At 43.6% G+C, this 18,241-nt stretch overlaps 2 protein-coding genes and 1 long non-coding RNA gene across 8 annotated transcripts in view; 2 read left to right on the top strand and 1 right to left on the bottom strand.

The window, feature by feature from the left end:
• The first annotated feature begins 91 nt into the window (after window positions 1–91).
• On the top strand, window positions 92–8,875 carry LOC6617054. 3 transcript variants are annotated; one of them, XM_032720275.1, is made up of 7 exons: window positions 92–208; window positions 5,518–6,000; window positions 6,060–6,274; window positions 6,405–6,948; window positions 7,007–7,659; window positions 7,726–7,872; window positions 8,151–8,269. In XM_032720275.1, exons 2-7 carry the CDS (start codon window positions 5,609–5,611, stop codon window positions 8,267–8,269), a joined length of 2,070 nt encoding a protein of 689 aa, XP_032576166.1. In that variant the 5' UTR covers window positions 92–208; window positions 5,518–5,608. The 3 variants fall into 3 exon arrangements, with proteins under 3 accessions (XP_032576166.1, XP_032576167.1, XP_002041382.1); XM_032720276.1 differs by lacking the exon at window positions 92–208 and adding an exon at window positions 4,499–4,601; XM_002041346.2 differs by lacking the exon at window positions 92–208 and having other exon boundaries at window positions 5,609–6,000; window positions 8,151–8,875.
• Window positions 8,876–8,940: 65 nt separating this feature from the next.
• LOC6617055 overlaps window positions 8,941–18,241 on the bottom strand; it is a 56,412-nt gene continuing 47,111 nt past the window's right edge. For all 3 annotated transcript variants that reach the window (XM_032720274.1, XM_032720273.1, XM_032720272.1), the window contains 9 exons: window positions 16,514–16,669; window positions 16,247–16,447; window positions 16,024–16,174; window positions 15,802–15,870; window positions 14,359–15,344; window positions 13,859–14,295; window positions 13,460–13,760; window positions 13,234–13,403; window positions 8,941–13,180 (listed from right to left, as the gene is read on the bottom strand). In XM_032720274.1, the coding sequence (XP_032576165.1) occupies window positions 11,864–13,180; window positions 13,234–13,403; window positions 13,460–13,760; window positions 13,859–14,295; window positions 14,359–15,344; window positions 15,802–15,870; window positions 16,024–16,174; window positions 16,247–16,447; window positions 16,514–16,669 (3,788 nt within the window). In that variant the 3' untranslated portion in view covers window positions 8,941–11,863. The remainder of the gene's footprint in view (window positions 13,181–13,233; window positions 13,404–13,459; window positions 13,761–13,858; window positions 14,296–14,358; window positions 15,345–15,801; window positions 15,871–16,023; window positions 16,175–16,246; window positions 16,448–16,513; window positions 16,670–18,241) is intronic.
• Window positions 10,640–18,241, top strand: part of LOC116801379 — a 31,080-nt gene continuing 23,478 nt past the window's right edge. Inside the window, exon 1 of one of the 2 annotated variants that reach the window (XR_004361967.1) lies at window positions 10,640–10,727. This is a non-coding gene — a long non-coding RNA (uncharacterized LOC116801379). The remainder of the gene's footprint in view (window positions 10,728–18,241) is intronic. The other variant, XR_004361968.1, reaches the window with a different exon arrangement.

The raw sequence follows: 18,241 nt of genomic DNA on the forward strand, positions 1-18,241 counted from the left end.
ATTTGGAGAGTGTGTGTGTGAATGGGGTTGTGGGGTGGGAGAGCTCTAGTTGGAGATTTCTCGATAGCGTGTATTTTTGTAATAGCACAATAGTTGCTGCCGAGCGTCCAAACGCTGCGGACGCGATTTTCGCTTCGCTCCTCTCGGATTCGCTACGCTTTTCGAAAATAACTCGCGTAACGCCAAGAGCTTTGTTGTTGTCGAGAGTGTAAGTTCAAGAGTGTGTGTGTGTGTGTGTAAGTGTGTGCGAGTGAGCGTGCTTTGTCGGATCCATCGCATATATACTTGATATATAGGCGCACGATAAATGCCTATTAAGAAATATTCTTCGAAAAGAACTCATGAATATATCTGCAAGTGCCGTCTCTCAGTGTGCCCATCAATAAATCACGCCAGCTACATATACATACCCCTTCAAAAAAACAACAAACAACAGAGGTCTCCTTTGACAGACCTTATTAACTATTAACCGGACAAACAAAAAACAGTTGTCAAGCCGATTAAAATTTAAATGGCTATAATGTCGCAGGTGTGAATTTTCTGTCTTTTTTTTGCTCTGTGAATAATTCAATTAATACTTGTTACGAGGCCGTCAAACCTTTGGCAAATGGACTCATCACAGATACAGTGCGAATTGGCCCGACAAATTGGCTCACCCCACACTCGAATTATATATGGTATATATAGACAAATATATATATGTATATATATGTACATATAAGGGAGTGGACTGGATAATCTGGAACTCGAAACACGTTCGCGGCCTTAAAGTTCACAAATTATAGCTCCTTTTCCGATTCTTTTCGTTTTCATTTTCGTTTCATTACCTCTTCCAGCGCATTTTTATCTGGGCACGCGTGGTGAAGGTTAAGGTTTCCGCGGCTTAAAGTTACAACTCCCACGCCCCCTCAGCTCGCATAGCCCCCCTTGGGCTCCACCCACCCCACACGTGTTGTTTTGTTTTCGCTCGCTGTTGTTTTGCGTTTAAGCCACCTTAGCCATCTATGTTTGTATGTATATAGAAATACAAAACCACCGCGGGCCTCAGCAGCTTTTGTGCGAGAATAATCCCGCTCTTTGGGGGAGTCTTTGAGAAAATGATGGGGCTCTCTGCTCTCGTTTGCCGGTTTTCCACTGAGAGACTGAGTGTGAGCAGCCGCGAGAAAAGCAGCGGAGCGAGAAGCTCTGTTGCAGAGAGAAAAACAAGAAAACTTAAACTCATTGGCATACGCTGGTTTTTTCTTTTCGAACGATTTGTTTATCGAAAGTTTTGTGTTGTTTAAGTAGCTATGAAAATACTTAGAGAATTCTAGGGTGTAATGTACAGATAGGTATATGTTAGCTAAAATGAATCTTTTGGACCACGTTTTACTAGATAGCATATGATCCTAAAATATAGAAGGCATAATAAAAAATGCAAATATTTTTATAACATTACAGAATCTATTTCTGTCGGAAAATTTCTTAAAGCAAATAAATAATAAGATCAACGATTTGCTAGCATATGTATATATACATTTCGTTGCCATGCCACAAGAAACTTGTTCAAAAAATAAAAAAAACCATTTGATAAGAGAGATATTTTTTTTCCAGATATTTCCCCCGTGTAATAATTTATGTTTCAGTCCGTTTGCCTTTCATACGATCGACCAAAGTCCACACTTGGCCGGCGACAGTTGCCAAGGCTCAATCAAACCAGTCCATTGAAGGATGGTAATTAATATCTGGTGCGTTGCTTGAGTCATTGGGGAAAACATACTAATTAGCAGAGAGAACGGCTTGTCAAAGACACGACAATAGCCACCCACTCAAGGTCGTTGGGGGTCAAGGCTGCCGCCGGCGGTACAGTTCCTCATCGTCATTATCGACGGTAGCATCACCTGACAGAACATTTTCAGTATGGCCTGATCCATGCTGTGCAGACACAGATATACATAATCTAAATAAAGTGCCGCCACTGGCTTTGCATAACTCGTTTGCGAGCTGGTTATCAAACAAGTGGTATGGAAATAATCCAAATGTATTTCCAAATATGAAAATGATGTGCAGCTGCGGGCTAAGGCTTTTGTTTGAGCGGGCCGGGAAAATGATAATCATTTCAATTGTTTACCGAAACAAGTTGACACTCTGATTAGTTATTACACGCAAAACACGCTGGATAATGAAAGTGGGTGATAAGGAACATTTAACGAATTTATTTCAGCTCTTTATCGAAGCAGGAATTATTCATTTAACTCATGAATGTATAAATATTTTACTCTTGCGGAAGACAGCAGGATAAACTGGCAACGATTTTCCATTGTCTTCTGACCCAGTTAAGAAACGACCTTCCGCAGTTCATTGCTTATCTGTCAGTGACCCATTAATGAGTAATAAATTAATAATCACATAATGCTGTATTCTGACTACCGACATTATTTTGAGGGGCAACAGCTGTTTTCCAGCCAGTTTATTTTGGACGGTTTATTGCCCAAGTTGAAATGCAAGTGCGTATCTTATCGCTGTGAATAATTCTTGAACCTGACAAATGTGCCAGCGATTAACCTAGCAAATCAATTGTGAAGGTTAATTTCACAGATGAAAGGCGGATAGTTATCCATGTTTTTATGTGCGTACTTAAATGGATCATTACGAAACAACCTTATGTCATCGTGAACCAATTCAATGGTGTGTATTGTGTTTGTTCCAGCTTATTGCACACTTTACACAATAATGGATGAGACAAGCAGGTGAACTACTGGACTGGACCAGTCGAGCATGCAATCTCAGTCACCAAATTCGCCCGTTCACGTGGCTGCAACATGCGACATATTAATTAGCATGCCGAACGCCTTGCGTGCCATGCTGGACTTGCTCCCACCTCCCGCCCAGCAACATTGGCCACCAGCCAATCCAGCCTATTAATATGCATAATAACAGCCAATTTCCAGCTGACAAATGTGCAAACGTTTACCAGCTTGTTGGGCAGCAATTATGCATCATAGGTCCCACACATCCACAACAATAATAATAATAAACGATTATCGCAAATTTGGCTATCGCATTACAAAACCCTTTACTTCGGCTACCTTTTGTTGACCAGCTCGGCAGCCGTGTGCATCGTGTGTCGATAAAGACAAACAAGCAAATGGCGCTGCGACTGCATTTACTGCACCGCGACACGATAATACTGTAGTTAATTAAATTTCACAACGCAATTGATCATTTTATCTTTATTTGGTTTTTATTCAGCAAATGTACATTCCTGATCTATTCCTGATTTATAACTGAACTTAGTGTGGTCTACAGGCAGATCGCTTGTGACAGCCAAGTGCTGACACTAGCAAATTCTGCAATATGTATGTATGAAGTTCATACTCGATAACCAATGGGAGTCGAGTGCGACCCCTAAAAGCGCACATGCTGAATTCGCATATTTAGGATTAGGGTGGTCCTAAGGAATTAGGGTAGTCCTAAGTTTACTTATTAGTTGACTTATTATTATGATTCATATTATAATTATTATTAATATTAGTATTATTATAATTATTATTATTGTTATTATGTTCGTATATACTACAATACCGACTGGCCAAAGTCCACGCGGCGAATGAGTAACAAACTCAGCAGCCAGAGTTCGCATTCAGCATACGCCCCGTTGGCGAAATCAACGATCGAGAGAAGAGCTGCTCGGCGCACAGGCATGACCAAACCTCTCGAGAACCTTATATATTGCACAATAGCATTTGCAATTCTTATCGATTGCCGTTAGATAAGGTGTCTGCTTCCTCACTACAAATTTTGCATATTTGCACCGCTTTCTGCGCCTCAAAAAATGCAAAGCTTACTAAGTTGCAGATTTTCAATTGAAAATTTTCCACTTTTTTAATGATTGCCACGCAGGCTGAAGAGCGCATTTAACATATTGATTTTGAATTATCAGGTCCGAAATATCTGCTGCCGTGCACTGCATACTTAACAGATACTATACGTATCCCACAAAGTAGTGCACCTAAACGGCTCGTATAACAAAAGCCGAGCACTTGATTGAGCTTATCTGGGCATTAGCATTTTATAGGCACCAAAGCATACTAAGTGCTGTCTGTCAAAAGAGTTCGCAACCCCCTCAATTGGAAACGGCGAAATAAATAAATTCGCCCCTTCCACCATCTGGTCGTTCTAATTAATTGACGAAATTTCCATAAACCAATTTGACTGGCTAATCCAGAGGAGGAAGATAGACAGATATCACGGCACCTGGCACTTAGATAAGACAACTGGCATGCTCTTCTATTTGTTTGAGGCAAACCAAGTGATTTCAGGGAATCGCATTTCGCACTTAATGAAACAATGGACGATAAGGAACGATGTGTGCCAAATGAATTGAACTTTTTCGCTGTCTCCAATTTGTCGTAAGGCAGACAATTGTCCATCGCTGGTCGGCCACTTCAGGCCAAAGTATTTGCCTCAATTTCGAGTACTTTAGGGGCGGGTATAACCGCAAGAGCCCGGGTCTCGCCAATTCATATCGCCAAGGTGCCGTTCCAGTCGGTCTGAGATTTCCACGGCGAGCGGTTCGCATTTCTCCGGCGATTTCTGCGATCTCCGATCTTGCATCAAGTGTAAGTTGAGTGGGTGGTGCGGTTGTCATTGTACGCGGCGCATAACTGGCATTCCAACCGCTTGACTTTCGTAATATATTTCCCCCGGTTTTTTGTGCCGTTTTGCATGACGTACAGCAAACCACCTAGTGGTCGGTTTTCCTTAGATACTCAGTGTGTCAGGCGCATGCAACATAGCATACTGCGGCATTTTTCATCTATAAATAGCAGCAGAACAGAAAAAGCGATGAGAATTTTTGCCTTGTTGAGTACCGTGCTCTTTACACCACGACCCTCAACTTGAACCTTTGCTGGGCTGTCGTACCCTGGGGGCACGTCACTCTGTCATTATGCGGCATAGCAATATATATCTGACATTTGTTGCTTTCGCATCTAATTGGATTGCAACGGCTGGGAAGCATTCGGTATAAGTACCTTTGTTTTTGCGGTTGACAGGAACCTTTTGAAGCTAAATTGAGCAGGGCCCTGATGTTTTTGTCGTCAAAAAACCATTAACCACTAAATTAGGAATCTCCATTAAAGGCTGTTGTGTGTGGTGGAACAGAGTAGCATTTTCATTAAATTTTAAAATTTTTTTAGAATATATAATATCTTTTATTTGAGGGCTCGGTGCTTGCAAGCAATCTGCGGTTGTCCTTCGAGCTGCAACTATTATTACACCAAGTTCACGTGTCGTATTAGTAATTTCCCGCAAAGCAGCGTCAAGTGAATGTGTTATTTTTAGCCAGTTTGTTTTCCTTGAAGTGCGGCAAACACGGAGCAGGAAACCAAGGCAGGGACTGCACTTGACCGGATTGTTTTTAGCCCAGTGACCACCATTGACATTGATATATGGCAGGCAGGGGCCTGCGCCGGAGCTCCACTAGTGGATAGGCAATGATTAACCGAGAATTCTACGATTTATATGAAATTGCAGATAGCCCAGCCATGTTGGATGCGAATTAATTGCCCCACAGCCAGTCCTTCGAAAGCACGAGAAGAGCAACACTCGAGCAGAAAGTTGCGAAATGTTTGTTTGCGATTCTGAGCCAGCTCAAGAATCATTTGCCTGCAATGGCAATCCCCCCTTGGCAAACGATGGCGCAGAAATCAAGAACCTGAAGAACAATAACCGAAGCGAAAACAGAAGCCCCAATCTCGGAGGTGGTGGAGAAGAAGACAACAGCTCACCGCTGCAGGAAATCGATGAACATTACGTCTGCGACATTGCCATGATGCGAATTGGTGGGGAGGAGAGCCTACCGGTGACACACAATGAGCCAGTGCCAGGTGAATCACCACCGATGGCCCACAATGAAAGTACAAACAATGAGAACGAGGTGGAGATCGATCGCCAGGAGGAGGAGCAGGCGGTCAGCGATCTGGTGCGATCGAGCAGTGCCGGTGCCCTCATGGAGGCGTAAGTAGAAGTACAAATCCAATTAAATTCAATTTTAATACATTGCAAATTCCCCTCAGAGACAGCAAAAATGGAGGCAGCATGCGAGTGGTTTTTGGCATCCTGGTGCGACTAGTTCTTCCACTGGCCAATGGAGTAGCCAGGGGCATCAAGGGCATACGCGATGTTCGAGTGCTGAGTGTTCTCCAGAATCTGGCCTCCAGCCGGCAGGCTCTCACCAATCTGGTGGCCTTTGCCGCCAACACTATATCACTGAATCTTTCTTCGGTTCAGGGTGAGTCTAATAATAAATGAACAGAAAAAGTAAGCCAAAGTTCGGTGAACTAAACGAAATTTCACTATATACCACGTATGTAGCCAAGATATTGAGAGGATTATATATTTTATTATATTTTTTCCGCTAGTTACCAATCGCATGGGCCCCCTGCTGAAGCTTCTGAAAATGCGCAAATCACAGGATGGCCTTGAGAGTCTTCCCGACACATTGAGTGCGCCTTCCACTCCCTGCACTCCCTGTCCAACCAGCAATCCGATGCACGGTCCACCCTTTTACACCGTTCGCTCGGACGCACCCAACTGTTGTACAATAAACATCCTGGCCGAACCGCCACCGGGTCAGCCGATCCGAGCAGATATTGTGCTTATCCATGGTCTGCATGGATCTTTGGTGAACACATGGAAACAAGGACTCTGGCAGAACGATCGCCAGCCGGTGGAGTTCGAAAGGCCACCGCGGCCGCCAGTTCGTCCACCAAAACGACCTCGTCACTCCCGTAGTGCAGCGATTCATCCAGCTCCGCGGGAGAAGCGAGCAAAGTTTGCTTCCCTCAACCGATTTATGGACACACCAGATGATTCTCCAGTGCGGCAAAGGACACGGCTCCAGAGGTCCATGCCAATGCAGCCGGAAGACTTCCAGGTCAATGCTTCCGATAGCGATGATAGCGAGTAAGTTCATGCTAACAATTATTATGACCAGAGTTACTAAAAGATTTCATTTCAATAGCTATGCTTATGTGTGCGGAGAGCCTGAAGAAATCCAGATTTGCGAGGGCATCGAGTACAGCTTTCCCACTTTTCGGCTCAGGATGCAGGACAACAGCCGTTTGCTACAAGCAGAGTTGGAGTCCATGCTGCAGGCCAATGGCAATGAAGAGGAGGGGACCAATGGGAAGGATAATCGCCCGCGTCCCGCCTCACCAGCCACGCCTCGTAAGGCCACCCGCAAGAGCAAGCCATCTCCAAATGATCCAAACTACTCCAAGTGCTGGCCTGGTGATTGGCTTCCACTGGATTGTCCCGGCGTGCGGGTTATTGCCCTAAACTACACCACTGATCAGTACCTTTGGAGACCGCTGTGGAAAAGCAAAGAGCCGCGCTCCAGCTTGATCCAAAGGTCTCGTGAGATGGCCGAGCTGCTCATTCAGCATCGCGTGGGCCATGGTCGTCCTATTATCTATGTGGGGCACTCGAAGGGTGGACTCTTTATCAAGCAACTTATGGTCGACGCCTGGGAAAGCGGTCGTCCTGCGATGACGCCGCTTTGGCGATCTGCCCGCGGTTGCTTCTTTTACTCGGTGCCCCATCGAGGATCCCACTTGGCCAGCATCAAGGCACCACTACTCTCCCGCTCCGTGGAGCTGCTAGAGATTGAAAAAAGTAAGCCATAGTAGATTCATCCGATAAGATATATCAGCTATAATATTGTGATATTGTTTTCCTCAGATAACAAGTACCTGCTGGATTTACATCGGAGATTTGCGGGACTATACCATCTGGGTCATCTGAAGATCGAGGTGTTTAGTTTTGTGGAGACCGCCTTGACACTCATGTCAGTGCTGTATCTTCGCATTGTGGGAGTGGACTCAGCGGGTTAGTACTTATCAGAATAATGCCTATGGGTTTTATAATAGTTCGCATTATCATCTGTATAAGAAATGATAGCGGAATATTTTTCTTTGGCTCGTATTTTCTTATCAGCAATATTAAGAATACATATCATTATCAGAAAATTTGATAACACGGCATAACGTTATCATAAAATAAATAAAGATAAGCCTAATCACTTTCCATTATAATTAAAATAATCTGCAACGAACTTTCACTTTATTAACTGCCTAGTTCTAATAATTTATCTTTTTAATTTATAGATCCTGGGATTGGAGACGTCTGTGGCATTCGTCTGGATCATCGAGAGATCTGCAAACCACGAGGACGGGATTGTATTTTGTACAAAGAACTGGTGAAAATGATTGAGAAGGTGTGCTGAGCACACGGCGAAAGTGGAAGACATTATATGTTAGAAAGTATACTGTATGTAGGACCTGATATATTTAAACCATAATGTGTATAGAACCGACAATTTGATGATAATTACGCGTACCTATATGAGATGCCACAGCATCCAGCTGAGGCACACTAAATGCTAGAGCGCCGCTTGTTAATTTAATAGTGCATAGCATAGGTGTTCAATATTCGCCTATCCATAGCTCAAGTTAGTTATACACATATTATGTTGCCTTTAGTTTAAGCTTAAAGAAAACGAGCAGATATTTATGCTCAGACATGCCATCTGGTGTCAATGATATTTTGGAATTTTTGTGATCGATTGTGATCATTTTTCTAGCACTTTGTTGTGATGATCCCTCAAACACCCGTGAATACGTTATTGATATTGTACCATATTTAGAGTTTGCTAGTTTCTATGAATCTATCTATCTATTAATCGAAACACACACCGCTGTAAAATGTTACCAACGAAGACACAATTGATACATATTTGAATTTCCAGACAATTAATTAATCGATGTTTTATACCTATTTGTTAAGGATTTAATTACTAAAACCAATAAATTATCTTTTATAAAAATCCAAACTCAATACTACTTTTACTGGAGAAGTAGAAATACCAATATTTAGGTCAATAAAACACAATATTTGTATGTTTTCCATCATAACTTATTTTTTAGTATATTTTCCAATAGTTAAGGTTGCGTTCATTCTTCTTTGCCATATCTTTGTATTCTCTAAACAAACACCGCGCTTTCTTAATTTTTTTCTTAGACTCTTCAGCCGTGCCAAAATTCATTGTCCTGTTTTTTGGCCTGGTTGGTTGTTGGTGGCCAATTAACTTGCCTCAAAATCTTTAACACGAATCGTTGGCAGCTTAGTTGCTTGAAATAATTAATTTCGCTTGCATGTACAATGCATATATAAATTGCATAAAAAATACATTAGTTATTTTTGTTTTCGTTTGTTCAATTATGAATAGTTCAAATATTTCGCTCTGATTGTAAAACGAAGAAACCAAGCCTTTACATGTTTACACAATTTAGTTTTTCGCCACTCTACTAATGAGGTATACAAAATGTGGACTTAAATGCGAACTAAAATTACAAAAATTAAAAAATATACGCATAACTAATTTTACGTTTCAATGCGTAGACTTAGTAGAGAGTGTGCTAGGAGAGCAGCAGTTTCGCCAAAGATAAGAACATAAACATTGTTTGCTTACAATTTTAGTGGACTCTTAGTTAGAGTGGTTTCCGTTGGCCAAAAACCGTTGCAAAAGTCGCAATACGCATTTCTATCTTTGCCTTCCTAATAATTAATTTCTGTATCTCTTTATTGTTTTTGCGCTTAAATAATTTAAACATTTATCACATCCACTTACACGGCGATCACAATCGCAGCTATTTTACTTATTTTTTCTCCAGTTCTCCGCATCGTTTTTTACTCGATTTTGCCAAACACGTACATTCATATGGATTTCTTACGCCTAATTCTATAACTTTAGTACATACATTTTCTTGTTGCCTTTTGACGCATATATGTAATAGTTTAGTAAATTTTGGTTTTCTTAATGTTCGCAACGTTTAAAAATGGATTTTTCCTTCATTCGATTCATTCTATTTGTTTTTCTCTTTATTAAGTTAGGAATTTTGAGTTTTTCTTTCGGAATATATTTTGTGTGTATTTAAATGCTTTTCGTAGGTTAAAGTTCATTTTGTGGCTTTTGTGTTTTGCATGCACATTGGTTTCGTAAATTGTAAAATTATTCGGCTATACAAACTGGTAACTCCTTTCGGTGAAGTTCGGAAGTTCAAAGTCTGCGGCTTTATTCCGCTTGAACACAAATCAGATTGTTTATTTACGGATGGTCTAAGTCGCAACTAACTGGGTTCGAGGTGAGTCTACTTTGAACATTGCTTCTGGTTGAGTGGAAAGGTACTATTGTTTATAGTTGTTGGTTTTGTTCTGCCTCAGGGATCTTAAAGGTTACCTTTTGCTATTTAATTATTTGTTGGTATTGCACTTAGACTCTAAATACGTATACAGTTACAGTTACAGTTTTCAAACACACTTTGTTCACATTGAATATATGTCTATATCTATTTTCTCGTACTCGTTTTAGTCATTTAAAAACGCATCTCCAATTGGTGTCATATGTGTGTGTGTACAATGTATCTGCGACTTGCATACGTCAGTGGAATGTATATTCTATAGTTAGGTTTTTTTGGGGGGTAAGTGTGTGCATGGTTGTGTTTCTGTCTCTGAATCTCGTAACAATTTTCGCATCTCGTTTCACACAGAACAACGGTTCACAGTTCGTTGTGTTTGGCTACTGAATTCAACTACTTTCCAATTTCTATCAAAAATAATATCAGTGGAATGAAGCAGCAGCTCGGTTTGTGTCGATTCTCGTTTGGCGTGGCTTTGATGTCGAGGTACGGTTGGTGAATTTATAATATAGGTTACAATTCGGCAGCAATGCGATGGATTATGTGGCTTATTATAGAGTTATGCAATATGGATGTGTGCACAAATTGGAATTGTTCCTCTTTCAAAGGGAATGTGTGTGTATGTGCGTGTGTGTGTGTGGTGAGACCGAGTGAAAGAGAGAGAGCACAAAAACAAGAATGCAAAATGAATATAATCAGGTACATTTGATATATCGGTTGTGTAAACAAAACAAAATGCAGCAGTAAATATGCGGAAATTAAACATTAAACATTTCGCTTAAAAAAGGACTACAAATATAAATAAAATAAAATTACAAATATTATTGAATAGATTACGTTTTAAATCGGAATCGATGTGAACACTTGTGACTATTGTGGTTGAGTGGCATTTGAGTGGTTGGGTAGTTTGGTGGTTGAGAGTGGTTGAGTGTGGGCTATTGCAGTATTTGTGGTTTTTTGGCTGTTCTGTTTGCGTATATTTATTCTATTTGAATGTAATTGAATTTTTTGCGGCAATTACGAAGCAATTGTTAAACGTAGTAATTATCAGCGACAAATATTGTAATGCATACTTGCGGGCTGCGCGGTCTATTGCTATGTATATATGTATGTACTTATGTATTTCGGTGTGCATGTGCTATGTGTTTGTGTTTGCATCGAAAGCAACAATAAATTATGTTTATGTGTAAGAAAAAGTTACATGTAAAAATGAGCCTCAATTAACGGAAAAACAAACAAAAACTAAACAAATACAAAAGTACGGTAAAAACGTTGAATCGCGACAAAACTATAGCATACAACTTAGCGTACGTGTTCTGTATACGAGTGTACATAGATACATGTGTATAAATATTAGCTTAATTAATCATTTCTCCCATAGTTCCATAGTTTCAGTTACTAAATATTTACATTTATAAAATGTACTCCTTATAAATGCTAATCATCGTAGTGATCTAATCATCATCATCTACGTAATCACTACTCTTTTGGAATGTTTCGAGCTGTGAATGTGGTTTTCTCTCCTATATAACTTTTCGCCCATCTCCTATCCATTTGTCTTGCTTTGTTTTGTTTTGCTTTGCTTGCTTCTATGTTGTAGTTTCATAAAAATACTGCTTGCTTCACCCATTGGGATCCACCTGGGCTCGTCGATGGACCACTGTCGCCGCTGGCCAAGATTGCTTGACCGCCGACGAATGGTTTACGTTAACGGACGCCGGTCCGTTGGCAGGAACTTTGGATGCATTGTGGCTGAACGAGATCGGATTGCCATTGCCTCGCGGCTGACGCTCCTTGGCAGTTGCTGATTTCTGGCTAGTGTTAGTGCTGCTATTGTTATTGTTGGTGGTGTTATACGTGCCGCCCCCCGATTTGGCCACATCGGCGGGCAGTTTGAAACCATTGGTGAGGCATACGGCCGCATATTCGCGTTCCGAGGTGGGTGTTAAGGTGGCAGCCGCCTCCTCCTCGGCCAGCAAGCAAATCCCATCATTGGAATTTGAGTGGCGCACGAAGTTTGTGTGAAACTGTTTTTTACTGCTGCCGTTGCTGCTGCTGCTGGCACTGCTGCTGCTCAGGCTCCCACTCCTCCGACTGGAGCCACCTACACCTCCTCCTCCTCCACCTCCGCCACCGCCGACCACACCCAGTCCTGGCATGGTGGTGACCAATGGCAGCGAGTTTGGCGGCACAATCACCTCCAGTTCGGACACACTGGGCACCGCACACTGTTTTGAGCTGCTCAAAGCCACCGCGTTGGGTGGCGTATGCCTATAGGGTATATAGAATGCTTTCGCCTCCTGCAACATGGCATCCTGCACGGTCTTGCGCTCCGGCGATGTACCTCCACCTCCGCACAACGGCAGCTGCGATAGGTTGTGCACTCCGGCTATGCCCAAGTCCCCTTGAGCTGCTCCATCTTGATCCGATCGCCTCGCCACCTGGACACTCCCATTGCCGTTGGCGAGATGGACAACTGCCACAGCCGCCGTGCTGGTCTGGTATTCCAAACTGTGCTCCGGCAGTAATTCAATGTGGTACCGTGAACGCGGAATGAGAGTTTGCATCTCGTGGCAATCCTGCTGCAATGTTCCGCCACTCAGACCGCCGGCACTGTCTCCCGGCATCCCAGAGGCACTGCTCAGATTACCGAAATTAATATCAGTCGGTGTGGTCAGGTGGGTGGGTCCCTGGGCGCGGGCCTTGAAGTTGCGCTGCTGGAAAATTATAAACAGCCCGAAGAGAAAAACACACGCTATTGACAGCAAAGAGCCGATGGCAATACCACTGTAAACCTCCGAATGCGATGATTCGCTTTCCTCCTTCAGCCATGTGTGGTTATTATTTATCATGTCGAAGTACATGGGAGCTCCTGCTCCAGTATCGCCCATCACGCGAACTGCCACATGGATTTTCGCCGTCTCCGAGACATTTGGAAACTAACAAAGATAAAGAGTAAATATAGCAAAAAGGTACTCTATGTTTTAATTACCTTATATGAGCATTTGGTGCACTCTTTAACAATAGCTTCGTGCGTTACATTGTCCAAGGACCACCGGATATCATAGTGATGGACACGACCATTGGGATTAATCGGTGGCTCCCACATCAATTTCAGGCCATTCTGTTTAATTAACTTTGAATTGCTGATGGTACCAGGAGCTATAAAATACAATCCTTTTAATGTAAAACAGATAAAAAGTGTGTGCTTTACTTACGATCCTGTTCGGTCTTCTCATCTATGTCGCCGTAGAAAATACGCGTTTTGCAGTTGTAGAAATGCAAATTGTACCGAGTGTCTGGCTTAAGTCCTGTGACCAACAGCAACGAGTTGGCAATATTTCGATCCAGACACTTTGGATCCTGACTGGGTAATGACATTTGCGCTTGTATCTCTGTGTGGCACTCCAGCACGCAAGTCTCATTGAGGCTATCCAGAAACTTAAAGGCCAGAGCGCGAGACTCACGAGTGACCAGGCGAAAGGGCATATTTGACTGCTCCGAAGTGCCATTCTCGATCTGCAAGGATAAAATTTGTTCGAGCCATGTTAGTACGTGCATTCTGATGGGGTCCTAGAGAAATTACAAAATAATCCCCCACAGTACAGTCTACTCACAATCTTCCACTGAACATAGCGAAAGTCCTGGCCCAGGAACTCATTCTCGGTGGTGATGATCAGCACTCTCATTTTGATGCGCGTGAATCGCTGCAGCAAGATTCCGGTTACACTGGCATCCACCACTAGACTAAAGATGTCATCCTCCAGTTCTAGAGTATCGTCGACAACGTTGTCCTCGTGCTCCACATTCCTCAGCACTGTGGCTGCCGCAGATTGATTAAGAGGCTGGATTTCGGTCAGATGGTGTCGCACCTGGTCGGCTTTTTCCTCGACAGATGTCAGGGTGCCTTGCAGAGATCCATTTAAGAGCTGAGCAGGATGCGGATGGGTGTGGTTGATCGAAAACTGCAGGATAAAGTACTTCTTGTTCTCCAACTGACCCTGCGACCACTTTACAAACGTGTCATTACCCACAGCAATGGGTCGAAGCATTACTAAAATGTATAAAGCAAATAAGACATTTTGTTGGCAGCTCGAAGAAAATTATATACACTTACATCCCTGGGTACAGCACGTGACTGGTGTACTTCTCAACGAGCTGAGAATCATCTGCTGGGGGACCAAGGTTCCTGTCCTTACCTCTGTAGTGGGAAATAATACCCGGGTGATCAAAGCAAAGGGCTCGTAAACGGGCAAATCAGTGGATATCACCACGTAGGATGTCTGATTCAGCTTCATTGGCGAAAACGAGGTCCAACTGTGGGGATTGTTTCTCACAATATAGACCACGAACATTGACGTTAGGGTGCGGCTGTCAAAGGTGATGTTGATCGAATGGAAACTGTGCGGATAGCAGCGAATGTTCTGCAGTGGGTTGACCTCCTCGAGCTGTCGGTTGAATCGCAGCTCACCCGTCGCCGTATCCTCACCAGCCACATTTTTGGCCACACACTGGTAGATGCCCTCCTCCTTGGAATCAAACGAATGGACGTGCAACTCATTCCCGCTAATGTAGCGTGTATAGGAGCTGTTCAGATGGACGCCGTTGTGGTACCAGGTGATACTCGGTTCCGGATGCCCCTCTGCCCGGCAGGTTAGTGTTCGCGAGAGACCAATATACACCACCTCGACGGGCAGGCGACTCACAATCCTAGGAGGTGTTGTTACAATCACCAGAAAGTTTTGCGTTTCCAGTGGGGTTATACAACTGTAGCGTCCTTCATGCCGCGCTATACTAGCATTCGTGATGGAATAGGCCACACTATTGTTGCTCAGGCGAACCATCTTGTTGTTCGGCGGCTGGAGGTACCACGCAATTGGCACAAAGTCTGCCACCGCGTGGCATTGTAGCAGCACTGATCCGCCGGCGGGCACAAAAACCGTTGCATTCTGAAACGCCGGCAGTAGTTGGGCCTCCGAAACGGCTGTCTCCGTAATCCCCGCCTCATTTTTGGGATAAAATGTAGCATCCTTTGGCTCCACTTGCAGTTGCCAAATGAACTGGCGGTGCGTCTTGCTGGCAAATGTGTTCTGGGCCACGCATCTGTAACGGGAATAGTGGATAATGTATAATGGATAGTGGTCAGTGGTCCCGCGCGATAATTGACATGGACAATGGCCACAATTACAGCCAGCACTCGGCCGCCGCTAAGTGTTAATTAATGCATTGTTTAAGGGCACACCGGCGGTGCGAGTGGTGCGTGAATGCTAGTATGTGTGCCATGGGAGTGGGTCTGCTGATGGAGTGCCGCAAAAGGTGTTGATTTTGCCACAAAGGCGAAGGTGGAGCGCAACGGCGGCAGCAGCCAAATGGAAAATTGCCTTCGGTCTTAATTTAGTTAAACAGTAGGGAAACTATACAGATAACAAGTTAAATGCGCCATGTGTTTAAAAGTGCAATACGGAAACTAGCAGTTAACTTTAAATGCTTTTTTAAAGGGTGTTTAAGCATTAGTTGTTAGACTGATGATCTTGATTGGTTTTTCATAAGCTATACTCACTTGTATTTTCCCGCCTGTTCCAGACGCAAATGCCTCAATATTAAGGTGCCATTGGACAGGATGAGTGCACTGCAATAGTCAGACATTAATTAGAAATTTAATAAACAAAATGGAAACGTCACGTGTGGGTCAATCCATCCAGCTGGCAAGCTCTACAAGTATATGGTCATATATACAAGTCTTGGCACGCTGCTCGATGCTTCAACACTGATCTTTACTCGCCTGTTGTCATTGGTCAGGGAATCGTTGCCAAAGTACCAGCTAAAACGGGCAGCTGGAACACTCAGAAAGGGGCAGCTCAGCACTAGCGGCTTGTTCTCCAACGCACTGATGTTGGCCGTCTGCTGTTGGCCAGGAAATAGACGCTTGAGCACTGAAAGGATTAATTTGGAAATGAAGCGTTAATTTATCTTTTGATTCTATTTAGTCCAAATGACCAACTTACCAGGATACTCGACTGTGATTCGGTCGGATATCACCGCAGACTCATCCCACTCGATCTTGCAGTAATACTCGCCGCTGGCCTTTTCATTGGTGGGCAGACGCAGCGTACCATTGTCATAGATAAAGAAGTCATTTTTGCGATATGATACTTGTTCGACAACCACGTCATTTTGATACCAGCTGCAGTAGATGGGCTGGTTGTCTGTGTCATAGTTCAAAAATATTACTAAGTACACATAGGAAAGCAATCTCCATAAAACACACTTACCCTGATCGTGGTTGTAGGGCGTTAGGATGGGTATGCATGGCAAATAGTACGGGGTGTGGGGCTTGCTGATGGTCAGTCTGGTGACGGCGTGTTTCTGGATCTGCAGATATGGCTGGAGTGCGGTTGAGTTCTTCGGTTGGGCGACGGCGGCAGCAACTGCAAAAGAGCAAAAACAATTGATTAAGAATCTGTGCTTGGCGCGACGCGGCTAAATTATTGGTTCCAATAATCCTCCGCCCATTGCCCAGACAATAGACAAAAGGCGGACAATGAGCCGGCCGGGCAAAGAAACCGGGCCACGAAAAAAAATAAAAATGTTATTTATATTCTAGCTTAATCTATTGGCTGTTATAAATTTCACGCTTTTCACTTAACACCGCCCCAGTCCGCCCATCCTCCCACAACTGCATCGAGGTTTTTACTGCAATGCCCATAAATACCCAGAGCACACAGAAAAAATCTGAGAAATAGAAACTGCCAAACAACGGAGCCGTGCTGGGCATGCACTGAAAGAAAATCACTAGGTAATCAAGGTAAACATGTACTTTGTAAAATACATATTGAGTTATGAGAATAATCAAATAATATCCGATTAGCTTAGGCCAGATAAAATTATGCGCACACTCGAGGGACATATTTTCTTTCAGTGAGCTTTGGGGTAATGCTTCTAGCTCTGGTTCTGGGCAAGTCCAGGGCTCTGGTTTTCGGTCTGGGTCCGAGTTGGAGTCTCCGCTACGTGCTGCAGGCGTGTCCAGGCAGACTTGGCGTGTTAATTAATTTTTCTGCTGCTGTTCTGCTGTTGACGCGACCATGGCGACGTCTGCGCCCGTAGCTGCAACGGTCCGGCAGTGCGTATACGTGATATTAAGCAGTTGAAACAATTACATGGCCAGCGGGCAGCAGTGGCGATTTGCATACAACTTTGTCGAAAGTCGTCCATCAGGCATCACATTATCTATTAGCAGAACGAGTGAGTTCCAGGGAAGTGGAAATGATAATGGCCAATGCCAGGTTGAGTGCTTGACGAGTGAAAAATGGCAAAGTGCGGCAGTGGAACCCCTTAACAAATGTCGGGACATTAGTCAAATGCGTTGAAATTTATGCTAAAAATGCAATCAACTTGCGTTCCGCTCGACGGACATCCTCAACCCCCCGAAAGTCCCCTTCTAGAAAAAAAGAGCCCCACCACAACCATGCAGCTCCAATCAGCCTGCCACCCAAGTGGCCAAGTGCACTCGGTTGTTGCCAAATGCTGAATGTGCTCGTTAGTCAGTCACAAATTGTGGCAAGACGTTCTGCTCTTTTTTTCTAGCTGCGCTCGGAAACTGAATATTTGTTTCGGTTTTGATAAATGAACTACTATAAATTAGATAATTGCTGAACACGCTGCGAGGGATGTATCTTAAAGCTCTGGCTCTGGCTCTTTCGACTCTGGTATTCGCCCCGCTTATGTTGCATGTTTGTACGCAATGTGTTGCAATTTTTATTGCTGTAATTACACGCAATGCCCCGGCGGCAATTTGACGCATGGAAATGCCATCGACGGCCACGTCAGCAATGGAGCTACTGCGTCCCGCTAAGTGCGGCACATTTACAAACACAGTGTGCACTCCGCGTGAGGGTGAGGGGTTGCAGGAAGATCGGACCGAGGGGAAACCGTAGGTGCACTGAGGGAAATCGTTAAAAATGCCTAAATCAGGACTTAAGACTAAATCAAACAGCAGCAGT

The sequence above is a fragment of the Drosophila sechellia genome, chromosome 3R (assembly GCF_004382195.2).
Source record: "Drosophila sechellia strain sech25 chromosome 3R, ASM438219v1, whole genome shotgun sequence".
Classification (NCBI taxonomy): Eukaryota; Metazoa; Arthropoda; class Insecta; order Diptera; family Drosophilidae; genus Drosophila; species Drosophila sechellia.

Coding starts and splice junctions, on each gene's coding strand:
- LOC6617054 (XM_032720275.1), top strand. CDS start 5,609: ATGTTTGTTTGCGATTCTGAGCCAGCTCAAGAATCATTTGCCTGCAAT. Junction 6,001..6,059: donor GCCGGTGCCCTCATGGAGGC/GTAAGTAGAAGT, acceptor AATTCCCCTCAG/AGACAGCAAAAATGGAGGCA. Junction 6,949..7,006: donor TCCGATAGCGATGATAGCGA/GTAAGTTCATGC, acceptor TCATTTCAATAG/CTATGCTTATGTGTGCGGAG.